The sequence below is a fragment of the Phoxinus phoxinus genome (assembly GCF_949152265.1).
Source record: "Phoxinus phoxinus genome assembly, chromosome: 15".
In the NCBI taxonomy this organism is placed as follows: domain Eukaryota; kingdom Metazoa; phylum Chordata; class Actinopteri; order Cypriniformes; family Leuciscidae; genus Phoxinus; species Phoxinus phoxinus.
This window is the reverse complement of record NC_136890.1, coordinates 23,020,115-23,031,842: the sequence shown is the minus strand read 5'-3', so window position 1 is coordinate 23,031,842 and position 11,728 is coordinate 23,020,115. Positions and strand designations below refer to the sequence as shown.

The window sequence follows — 11,728 nt, the reverse complement described above, 5'->3', positions numbered from 1 at the left end:
AGTAGCCTACCTAACAATTAACCCACCAAAACTGTGGTGTATGATATGAGTCACATGACATTATGGTGATGCTATTTTTTTGTTTTTACATGTATTTTGGAAGTACATGATGCTCTTTTTATACTTCAGAATTCCATAAAATACCATCACAGTACACCACATGGCTGCACTAGCTCACCATGAGTGATGAGTGTCTTTGGATAAAAGTGTCTATACTTGATGTCAAAGAACAACGTGATATTAGTGCTATTGAGTAATGCAAAAATATATAGTTCAAGAAAAATAGTCATGTTGGCAATTTTTTTTATTAGAAAATAATAAATATTATTGTCAGACCTAATCTACACCTTTAGGTAAAAATATGAAACATGTTTATAATTCTAAGACATGTAGGCCTACTATAAAAGTGTCTATAACATGGTCACACTAAAAGAGACTATGCTTTATTCTCTATATGAAGCCATAAAGAGACAAAAACTGGCAAAAAAAAAAAAAAATAGATACAAGTAACATTTATGAACTGCACACTGAATTTTTGTAAAAATCCAAAATTGTACCTGATCTAGATCAAAATAAAAAGTATCATCAAATTATGACAAAATTATTATTGTAACCATGAGTCGTAAGGCACTTTTTATGGCACTCCTCTCCATGTGAGGGATATAAGGATGGATGTGGTAACGCTGATTGTTGAAAACGGCAGTCTATGGTTTCTCAGCAAGCAACCACCATATTTCATGTTCAGTTTCAGTGAATGACCCATTGATTTTTTTCAATACTATAGCATTCTCTTTAAATGAGCCAATAAAACACAAAACAGCCAAACATCACCCAATGGCTCGCCCAGTTTAGCTCCGACCACTTTTGAATGGTGTGACTGGCCATGTAACCCTGTGGAAACAAAATACTGCGATGAAGCAACTTTTACTACCGTAATTGGATTTGATAGATTTGTATTAGTAGTTGATTGTTAATATTAATACAAAATGTAATTGATTATTAAATTGTGTATATAAAAAAAGAATCCTTATAAAAAATTGCTCACCTCCTCAGCGTGCATGTTGTCCATTTCAGAGTCAAACAGTGATCCCAAGTATGTCAGGTGGAATATTGACAATGCACTGAAGAACATGTTAACACCATATACCCACACAGTCTACAAAAAAAAGAAAGAAAAATATATCTAAATTTAATAATATAACTTCACAAGGAATTGCAGTGGAAATCCATGAACTACAGATTTCACAATACACAAACATTTGATCCTGGAGTGCAGGACTTGGTTGAAATAACAGATCACCTTCTTATTTTGGTGATGGCAGTCACTTGGACAGCGCTTTGACAGTATACAAGCACTGAAAATAGCCGCCAACCGCTTTCTCAGAACTATAAGAAAAAAACAAAACAAAGAGTCTGCATTTCAGTCCTGTTGCCTAGACTACTGATGTCATGTCACTTCAATTACAGATGAATGTCATGTCTACTGGAATGTGTGCCATGATGACTGTATGCATTAATATGAATAACGGTATGTTAATATAATTGATTTACTGATTGTATCAAAGCTCTGGTAATTTTATTGATGGCAAGAATGCATGAATGAACTAAAATTATTGTTTACCATGTTCAACGTAAGTGATGAATCCCAAAGACAGCAGCACGGCCCCTAGATGAAAGCTGAGACCCTGCCAAACAACACGTAATTAATTAAGGATAGAAAATACACTAATACTACAAATCAAATTACTGCTATCAAAAGTTTGGGGTCAGAAAGGTTTTTTTCCCTTTAAAATCTTAATACTTTTATTCAGCAAGGATGCATTAAATTGATCAAAAGCAACTAATACATTTATAATGTTATTTCATCAAAAAATCCTAAACAAATGATCAAAGATCAAAGTTTCCACAAAAATATTAAGCAGCACATCCGTTTGAACATTGATAACTAAAAAAAAAAAATCTCAACCAAATCAGCATATTAGAATGATTTCTGAAGGACATGACACTGACTGGTGTTTGGTGGTGACTGCTGCTTAAAATTCAGATTTGAATTTTCATTACAGTAATAAATTACATTTTAAATTGTAACAATATTTAACAATACTACCGTTTTACTGTGTTTTTGATCAAATTAATACAGCCTTGGTGAATATAAACTCATAAACTTCTTTCAAAAACATTACAAACTCTTAGTCTTATTAAACCTAAGTGAATTTAGTGAATATAGAATCAGTTATGAAAATTACAATGTCCTATATTAACCACAAGAGGGCTCCACTCAACTACAATAATTTTGTCACTGATATAGTGGTATTATTTTTTCTAAATAAAAATCACACACTGTTAAAGGTGTTTTAATTTCATGCCTTTTACTAATTTTTGCCAGAATTATTATCTTTAATAATTATCTAATTATTTATTTAATTATTTATCTACCAAATTGGACCCACCCCCATCCCTACAACCAAACATCAATAGTCAGCAAACCCAAACAGATTCACATTCACACTGTGTTTTTGATTGGCTAAAAAAAATGAAACAAAAATGTAACTTTTTTTTAAACTTACAGAGACAGTCTGATATATGTATATGTATATCTAATAATTTGAGTAGCTTTTATTCTTATATAGTTTATTTATATTCCTAAAGGTCAAACTGGTATTACAGCATGAATGACTTTATCTTAGCTACACAGTGAGTAGCAACCTAACATGCATAACTACAACAGCTCACTAAGGTGACAAGGAATAAGCTGCCAGGGTAGGCAGCTGTGATTGAATTATCTATCCACAACAGCTGTAGACAGCAGTTTAAATCTGGGTCATGGTGTTCAGAGATAACAAACCATCTCTATCCAAGCTGTCATGTTAGAGGGAAACTGTTTTCTGGATCAGGTGTTGTTTTATTCTTATACAAACTCAAATCTGTTTAAACAGATGGAACCAGATTCCGTGCCAACAAACCTTTCTTGTAAAAATGTTAATAGCCAGAGAGCTGAAAATCATACTTACATGTAACAACGCACTGGCGGTGTAGGTCACCAAGATGGCAGGAAAGGTGCCAAGTTTGAGTGCATTTTTAAAGACGTCTGCGTGTTAAAATGTACAGAGAACATTAATATATAACATATATATGAATCAGCTATACATCACAAACCTGGATAAATATACATACATGCGTTAAGCCACTTGGACATGGGCAGATTCCAGGAAGTAACAACTTCCACCATAGACCTCGGCAATTCCACATTCATAGGTTTAGCTACCGTAATATCCCTTTGAATTAACAAAATGTCACATTAGGTCTCAATAATTCTTATTTTACAAAGAAAGATAAATAAAGAGAGAAAAAGCATGAGTACATGCCATTTTAGGTGGTCTTTGTGCTCAGAGAATCCAGCTCCAGCCATCACAGTGGTTGTTTCGCTCAAGTAGCTGACAAAATAATTGCTGAAGTGGAAGGACACTGCATTTTCATAAGCGTGAAGCCACCTGAGGACAAAAGGCCAATAAAAACAATATTAAACAGACAATTTCATTTCCTCTGAATATGGAATCCCTGAGGAAGGGAGGGAAGAGCAGCTCACCTACGAGGAAGCCCATCTCCGTAGATGGGAATGAAGTAAGGAAAGAGATAAGGAGCAATACAGTTGGAAATAACCAGGCAGATCTGACTCCTCAGAAAGCTCAGAGCAATCTTTCCGAACCAGCCAACGCTCTGCAGGAGATAGTTAGATAGTTACTGAATAGCAAGCTCTTTGCTGATGGAAATGAGCTCGGCACAAATCAAGATTATCTTCTCTTCATTAAAGAAAAATGCAAAACGCATTCAATTCATTTGAATGTCAATATCTGCATATGCATATAAAGTTAAATGTTAAATGATTTTCAGGAATGGGATTCTTGATTTAATAGAAAGTAAAAAAATAAAATAAAAACAGCATTTATTTGAAATATATGTTTTTTTGTGACTATGTTAATGTCCTTACTGTAATTTTTGATCAATTTAATCATCCTTGCTGAAAATGAGCATCAATTTATTTACAAAAAACGTCTGAACCTGTTGGTGGTGGTTGAGGAGATTTCCCCGTTCTATGTAAAGCGTTTTGTGTACCCAGAAAAGCGCTATATAAATGTAACAAATTATTATTACACATAAATAAATGTTCACAATAAAATATATATATGAAATGAGATCATAAAAGAGAAAATAAAACAGACAGGGTAAAGAGAAGTAAGCTCACATAAATAAAATAAAATAATAAATACAAAAATAAGATTATTTCAATCATTTTATGTACCATTTTTTGTCCATAAATTGCATCTGTGTAGCGGGTGAAACTGATCCATGGGCCAAAGATGACGGTTCCAGGAAAGTAGAGGTATCCCATGAACTCCAGTGGGGAGGGAAAGGAGGACACAGCGCCTCGATCAAGGTCAAAGGCCAGAGAGATGGCCTTCATGGCCACCACCATCTGAGAACCTGGACACAACCAAAACAGTCAGTACGGGATGTGATGCGATGGTGGGTGACATTTGAGGAAAATAACATGCGTATAAAAAAATGAGCTTGAGTAAAATATGCAGATTAATAATGAATCAATAAAGACACACCTCTCATCTTATGCCAGGTTGCTGCATCTATCATATGAAGCTCCCTACAATGAAAATGAACAAAATATGTGACCTCTCATGATCAAATACTAGCTGCGTCTAGTTTTTCCAATTTGAGCCAGGCAGTTTTCTGTGTTCATTAAGCCCTAGCTATGCAGTGGATGACAGACCCCATCAGCATGTAGATGAGGATGACGACGGAGAGGAAGACCCCTCGGCTGCTGGAGTTTATGCTGAGGAGCAGGATGAGGTAGCAGAGGAGACTCAGGATAATAACCCACATCGTGTGCAGCTCAAAGAACACGTACAGCACATACAGACCGCCTGCCAGCGAGCTCAGATGCTTCACATGACACGAGACACCTGTCAAACACAGACACGCCATTAGCCTGCCGCATCAAGACTCAACAGATGGACCGATTCAGTAACACGAGTTCCATATAACAAGATCAAGCTTGGAAATCTGCGCTACAATTAGGGCTGCACAATATTGGAAATACTGACATTGCGACATTTTGTTTATCTGCAATATATATTGTGATATATAACTTTTTACTCGGAAGACTTTTTTTTTTTTTAGCACCGAACGATTTAGGAAAAGCGTCACTGTAATAAAAATATAATTTTAGGTTGTAAATAAAACAAAGAAAGCACTCTTTCTGTAATTATTAGTGACATTTACTAGCAATTTCTGAGTGAAAATGTCTAGTATATCTTACATTTATTATTTTATTGTGATTATTAAATTAAATAAAACTGTAAAATAAAATTATTTTACTATAAAATTACAATACCGATATATTACGCCTCAATGCTGTATCGTGAACTATACTCGTGTAAATGATGAGCTTTACTCTGAAATAACTAGCACACATATTTATTTGATTAAATCACAACCTGTTAAATTTGACAATCGCACTAAGCCATAATATATTGATTGTATTTCGATATATTGTGCAGCCCTAACTACAATACATTTGGCTGTGAAACGGATGACAAAAAGCACTGAAGTTAGCCATACAAGAACCGTCTAGGCCATGCTCCCATCAGTCTCACAGGTGTTTGAGGGCTGGGGTTGTGCACGGCGGACTCACCGAGTCTACAGATGACCCGACACAGCAGGCAGAGGAGCAGAAGCTGCCAGACCTGCTCTAAACCCTGCTGGGCAGTGGGCAGCACACAGCCCTCTGCTAGAGCCTGCAGGAACTCCACACGTCCATAGGAATCCATAGTAATGTCCCTCGAACGCTGTTACACACAGACTGGGACAAGACAGGAGAAACGGAGTATTATTCTATTGTATGGTGATTTTGTTTAGATTTATCGTAGGGCTCAACAAGGGCTATAGTGTGAGACAATTTCAGGCCAATAATGGAAAAGTCAGCTATTTGCATTGTCATTAAATTGTATGTGTTTATCTTGTGCCTTTCATAAATTTGCAAGGAATACATTAGGTTTTTAATGACGCATTGACCTTTTTTGTTGCAAATGTGCTAATTTAAATGTGTCAACAATGCAACGTTATCTAGCTCATCTATCAGTAATATTCCGCATCCTTGCCACTGTTTGCTAGCAAAGATGGGTTTATGAATTATAACTGTAATTTAGTTTTTATAAGCTAATATATATATATATATATAAACATACATATATATGGCATTGTTAAATACTAAGTCTGCAAAAAATATCTAGATACATCTTTGCAATGTGTGAGTGTGGGGTTCGAGTATACCTTACTTTATGGGGACAAAATGTCCCCACAAAGATGGCAATATTCAAAATCCTTGTCCTTGTGGGGACATTTTTTGGTCCCCATGAGGACAACAGCTTATAAATCATTCTAAGTTATGTTTTTTGAAAACGTAAAAATGCTGAAAGTTTTCTGTGATATACATATTTTGATATATGATTTGCATACATCCTGATATAGATATTTTCTAGAATATACAGTTAGTACAGTGTAAAAAATCTTTTGAATGTCCCCATAAAACATTAAAACCCAAAGTGTTCTGGAACATATAAATACTTTGCTAAAAATAAGATTTACCATTTTTCTGTGGTGGGACCAGTTAAATGATTGCCATTCTGTAGGTTAGAATAGGTTAAAAAGTATAAACCAGTCACTGATGTTCAGATTGTTTTCAAGCAAATGTGTGTTCTTGAATATATATAGCATGAAATTAATTATCATTTTAATTATTCATTTATTATTGAATATTGTTATATTGTGATATTTATTTTTTGCTTCTAATTGATTTTATTATTTAGCTTATAAGCTAATACAAATAAAAAAAATATATAGTTAAAATTGATCATTTTTATGGATGTGGTTAATGAAACTGCTGGCAGGGCATGTAAATATCCGAACTACTGGCCCATCCAGGAAAGCAGAGGGGGAAATCCTTGTAGCAAAACCTTGTTGTTGAGCCCTGCTTTATGTAGCCGAGGACTGACAGGGAAAGAGCATTTCTGGAATGACAATTTCTGCATGAATGATAACTGGGCCAGTCTGTGTTCATATAACCGTTTCACATCCCCTTTATTCCTAAACAGAGGTTGTTGTTATATAATGCAACTGTGTGTGGATGAGACGAGCTTTAGCCCTACAACATCACTGACTCTCTGAGATTCATTGAATTTGCATGTCATTTAGAAGTAGTTAATTTCTACAAGTTCTATCCTATAGGAACGGTGTTTTGTTCCAGTCCCTGTACACAGCTATGCTACCTTTTGCATCGTGCAAATCAAAATGATAATTCATCGAGATTCATGAACTTGCAACCGAGTTCAAAGAGTTGTAGCGGCGACATGTAACCCAACTAAATAGCTAGACTGTGAACGAAGTGCTCGCTCACTGCTGCACGTCCACGCGATTCTTACCGATCTCCAGAAGCACAGAAGTATCCTGCGCTACAACCTCACACCCGGAAGTAGGACGAGGATTTTTCCAGTGGAATGTGTCGTCCAGCTTATCCAGGTGTCTTTTCCATTCCGTTAGCACGATCATAAACATCTGTGAGGCTCAGTGCAGAGACGCAGCCGCTGTTGTGGTAATGAACACACCGGAGTTCAACCAAACTTGACTCCCGCGTGCTGCTTCTGCGTTCACTGTTCACTTCCTCCGCAGAGCCGGTGGAGGTGCTGGAGTGCCTGCCTGGGATTTATTTATTATGGGAATGATGATGGATGCGATATATTTTCTGGCTTCCATTGAATTCATTTATCATTTAAAAATAATTGTAAGGTCTTGATTCAAATCGCGCTTATCTGTTTCCACCTGGGTTTCCTCTCCTTAAAGATCCTGTTGAAATCACTCAGGAGAAATTTCATTTATTATTATTATCTGATGAAATTGAATTGCTCATTGTTTTTTCTTATAGAAGAAAATCAGTTTGTGTGCCTTATTGGGGAAACTGCGGGGCTGTTTGTCACTCGGGGAAAGCTTGGTCAAAAGTCATAAGTCCTAGCCTTCTTGCTTTCTCAAGCAGTAGCCAATCTTCGTTGGTTTCACCCTCACCACCTATTTCAAAAACTAGTTCTAAAGTAGCCTAATTATTTTCAAATTGTAAATGAACTAAAATTCCAATAGCAACACATGTTTACCCAGATTATAGCACACATGGGGCCTAATTTATAGGCTACATCTGCAATGTCTGTTAAAGAGCATTTAATCTGGAAAACATCTGCTGTGTACAAACTTAGAGACGTCTTTAAGATGTCAGTTTTACATACATTCTAAATCATAAACATCTTAAAGACATTTTCTAAATGTCTTCTTTTTAATGTCTGACAGGAAACGTCCAAACCTCTTCCAGATAACGTTAAACACGCACATCAAATAACGTTAGACTAAATAATAAATAAATCTATGAGATGTAGCGTAGCCTATGTGTGAATATCAGGGTAGGAAAATTCTTCATAAATAGGCTACTAGAGACAAAGTTTAGAGAACTATGTTTACATTGTGACTTACCACATCTCTCTTTTTTTTAAGTCAAGCCCTTAATTGACCCAAGGTTGTCTAAGCAAAAAAAGTATATAGGTTTTAACAGTGGTTTCGCAGTTAAATTAGGCTATACGAGCTGGTATTTTCACTTATACTCGCGAACAGAAATCATATGTTCGCCTAAGGTCCTACATCGGATGTAACCATAGCAACAGTAGGCTCATGCAGTAGGCTAGGCTACACACACAACACATTATCTGTAATTTTATTGTATTATAAATTTATAAACCACAAGTGTATCTCAAAAACATTAGTTTAATTCGCACAATATGTAAACGCAAACAAGCTAGTCTAGAGCAATAAACAAAATAATATTTAATGCCATTAGCCTATATAAACAAACATGCTGTACAAATCATAATAATATTTCAGTTCAGTCACGCACCATGTAATTCATTTGGAAAATAAATAGCTTTGATGAATTAGCCTAATGACACCCACACATTTTGACGATTTTTTAAGCTGTTTTGACTGGATGCATCTTCTGATTTAGGGATGCACTGTAACTCTCATCCAGCTACAAGTGAGACAACGTGACACTTGTTTCCATGGTAATTGTTCATATGACACTGGACAAGCTCAGTCTAAATTTAGTTCATAGGCCTATATGCAAGACTGCTGTCTCTAATTTCCTGGAAACCTTTTGTAAATGTAAATATCATGACATTGGCTGTAGCCTACTGTCAGGTGAAAGCATATACATACAAATATTTAGGCTATATTATTTTGATTTAAAAAAAAAAATCAGCTGGGTGGTTGGGATAAAATAATTCAGCTGATTTAAGCCACATTTGCGTATAATGATACGATACGAGAAGGTGCATTTCACAGAATTTCAGGGGAAAAAACTCCATAAAGGCTGAGTAACGCCTTATAATCTATTCATTATTCTGTCAAATAAAAAACCAAGATGCACAAAATTATGAAGCAATTAGATACCTACTGTCTTCCGGCTGAGAAAGTGTAGTTACAGCTGCTGTGCGCTAGATGTCACTGTTGCTCACATGGCAAGAAAGCTTAAAGTCTGCATGAAATGACCTAACCCAATCGGTTGTTTAATGCATGTTATAGATCTTATTGTGAAGAATTCATCCATATATATGTTTATTTTATTTTATTTGACCTCGTAATTTTTAGTCAAAATGTCATAACTTTGATGCCTTCAATATATAGCCCTTGAACCAAACTGTCATCCATTTTTTAGGCTACCATGTAAAGTTGTTTGCGTCCGAAAGATGAAAAATGTATTCCAAGGAAGGAAGGCATCAAGGCACATCTGAATCCAATGTTAGCTTCACTTCCTGTCTCCCGAGATACCTTCATCTGATGGATTTTTGAAGGAAGCATGTATCCTTCGCTGCCTTTTATATCCCACAATCCTGTGCGTTCCATTCTGTGACAGTTGATCCAAAAAAATAACGATGGGATCTGAAAGTTGTGGTTGGTGGTCAGTTTGTGTGTAAATGTGGGTTTTTGACCAACATTTTCCACTTCTGATGTCATTTTTAGTGAGAAATCACTAATGTAGTAATTAATGAAATATTTGGTTAGTTATCACCAAAGCTCGCTCTATTTTGCTGTAGATCATTAAACCGTTACGCTGCCTCAGAAGTCTGTCTAAAATCAGTTTTCTGCAAAAATATGCTTTCCAATATCGCTCTCTCGATACTTTGATGTCATACACCGATCGGTCTGCGAACACACATATAGTCTTCTCTCTGGTGATGTGTGAAGGACTTCTCCAGCATTTAGTCTACTTTAACCACACCTCTCAAACTCAAGTTCATCTGCCTCCACTTTTGAGTGCAACGCCTCAAATCATAAAATCCAGTCAACAACAGATCCAAAGAACCAAGTCCTACATGTTTTTCTTTTCCGAACATCTGTTACACTCAAATGTATACGTCACAATAATAGAAAAAGATCTGCCACTACTATTTCACCACAACTTTCATTTCTGCCTGCCTGGACCAACTCTTATCTCGCAGCTCTGCCGATCTATACACCTGGGGATTTGAGCGAGGTTCATTCCAGCAGCCAAACCCATGCAAACTGCTTTTACCCCTCCCCCACTATGACCCATATGAGACAGGTACAGGCCTTGATGAATTAGGTCCTGAATCGCAACTCCAGCGTAAGCCTCGGCCCTCGGCAGTCTGGAATGTGTGCAAGAGCCGCGACGTGACTGACACACATCAGCCGAGGAGACTGAAAAATTAATTACAAACCAATGTGTTTGCCAGCCAGTGGGACGAGTTTGCCACATACAGATGTGAGATGGGAATGTATTGGGCATGCTGGGTAATTAAATGAACTGCGCTGTGCTGTCCTTGGAGGGAGGACGTGGGTTTCAGCCCTGGGGGTGTCCGACAGAGTTCTGCTTATTGCCTCTCTGCCCTCCAGAGAGACGAGAGGTGCCCTTATTTACGAGCAGTTTGGCTCAATAATAGAGGAGCGGTAGAATTGATCATATCTGTCTGGGTCAAAAGGTCTAAGTTGACTTGAGATGTAGCACACAAGTGAATCGACTTTACTTGATAATAATGTGAAGCTACTAGTATACTACAATAATGCAGAACAGAAACTAAACAGATGAAATCTGGATCCTGATTAATAAAAATAAAAAAATTCTTCATTGCAAACTTACCTGAAAGTTGTATATAATTTGTCAAAGCATTATCCACAGGGGGACAAAACACTTTACGGATCAATCTGTCCCTTAAGAATATTAGGTTGAGCCACAAACCACAATTACACATTTGCTTCACCACATTCCTCCTCCCCCATTCTCCTCCATCCTCCCCCAATCTATTCTCCATCTTGTCCATTCCACATACCTCCAGGCTCCCTACATGTATCCCATCCCCCCAAAAGCGTTGAAAGGAACAGATATTTTATGTAATGCAATGTGATTGCGTTGTGAATGTGCAGATGAAGGAACATCTGGTCAATATACAAGCATCAGGTTTAAGATCATATCTGATAGTTGAATAACTCTATATATGGAATAATAGCCTGTAAACTGGGATGTCTGTTGCAGGTTGTGACATGATAAAGATCCTCTTCCTCATCGACTGACCTCTCCCTGGGATATAAATCTTAAGAGGAG

The 11,728-nt window shown here is 36.6% G+C and overlaps 1 protein-coding gene across 1 annotated transcript; it reads right to left on the bottom strand.

Moving 5' to 3' along the window:
* Positions 1-13: 13 nt before the first annotated feature.
* On the bottom strand, positions 14-7,753 carry porcnl (porcupine O-acyltransferase like). Its single transcript, XM_079637818.1, has 13 exons — positions 7,494-7,753; positions 5,708-5,875; positions 4,784-4,976; positions 4,614-4,657; positions 4,301-4,482; positions 3,587-3,717; positions 3,366-3,491; positions 3,175-3,275; positions 3,012-3,088; positions 1,622-1,685; positions 1,301-1,386; positions 1,046-1,156; positions 14-891 (listed from the first exon to the last, which is right to left on the bottom strand). The coding sequence occupies exons 2-13, from the start codon at positions 5,841-5,843 to the stop codon at positions 793-795; spliced, it is 1,350 nt and encodes a 449-aa protein (XP_079493944.1). The 5' UTR covers positions 5,844-5,875; positions 7,494-7,753; the 3' UTR covers positions 14-792.
* Between the last annotated feature and the right edge of the window lie 3,975 nt (positions 7,754-11,728).

Bases quoted from the DNA above. Each gene is read 5' to 3' on its own strand.
- porcnl (XM_079637818.1), bottom strand. From the start codon at position 5,843: ATGGATTCCTATGGACGTGTGGAGTTCCTGCAGGCTCTAGCAGAGGGC. The intron at 3,492-3,586 runs GTGAGCTGCTCT...TTTTGTCCTCAG, and splicing joins GGAGATGGGCTTCCTCGTAG to GTGGCTTCACGCTTATGAAA. The intron at 3,089-3,174 runs GTATGTATATTT...TTTAACACGCAG, and splicing joins GTCCAAGTGGCTTAACGCAT to ACGTCTTTAAAAATGCACTC.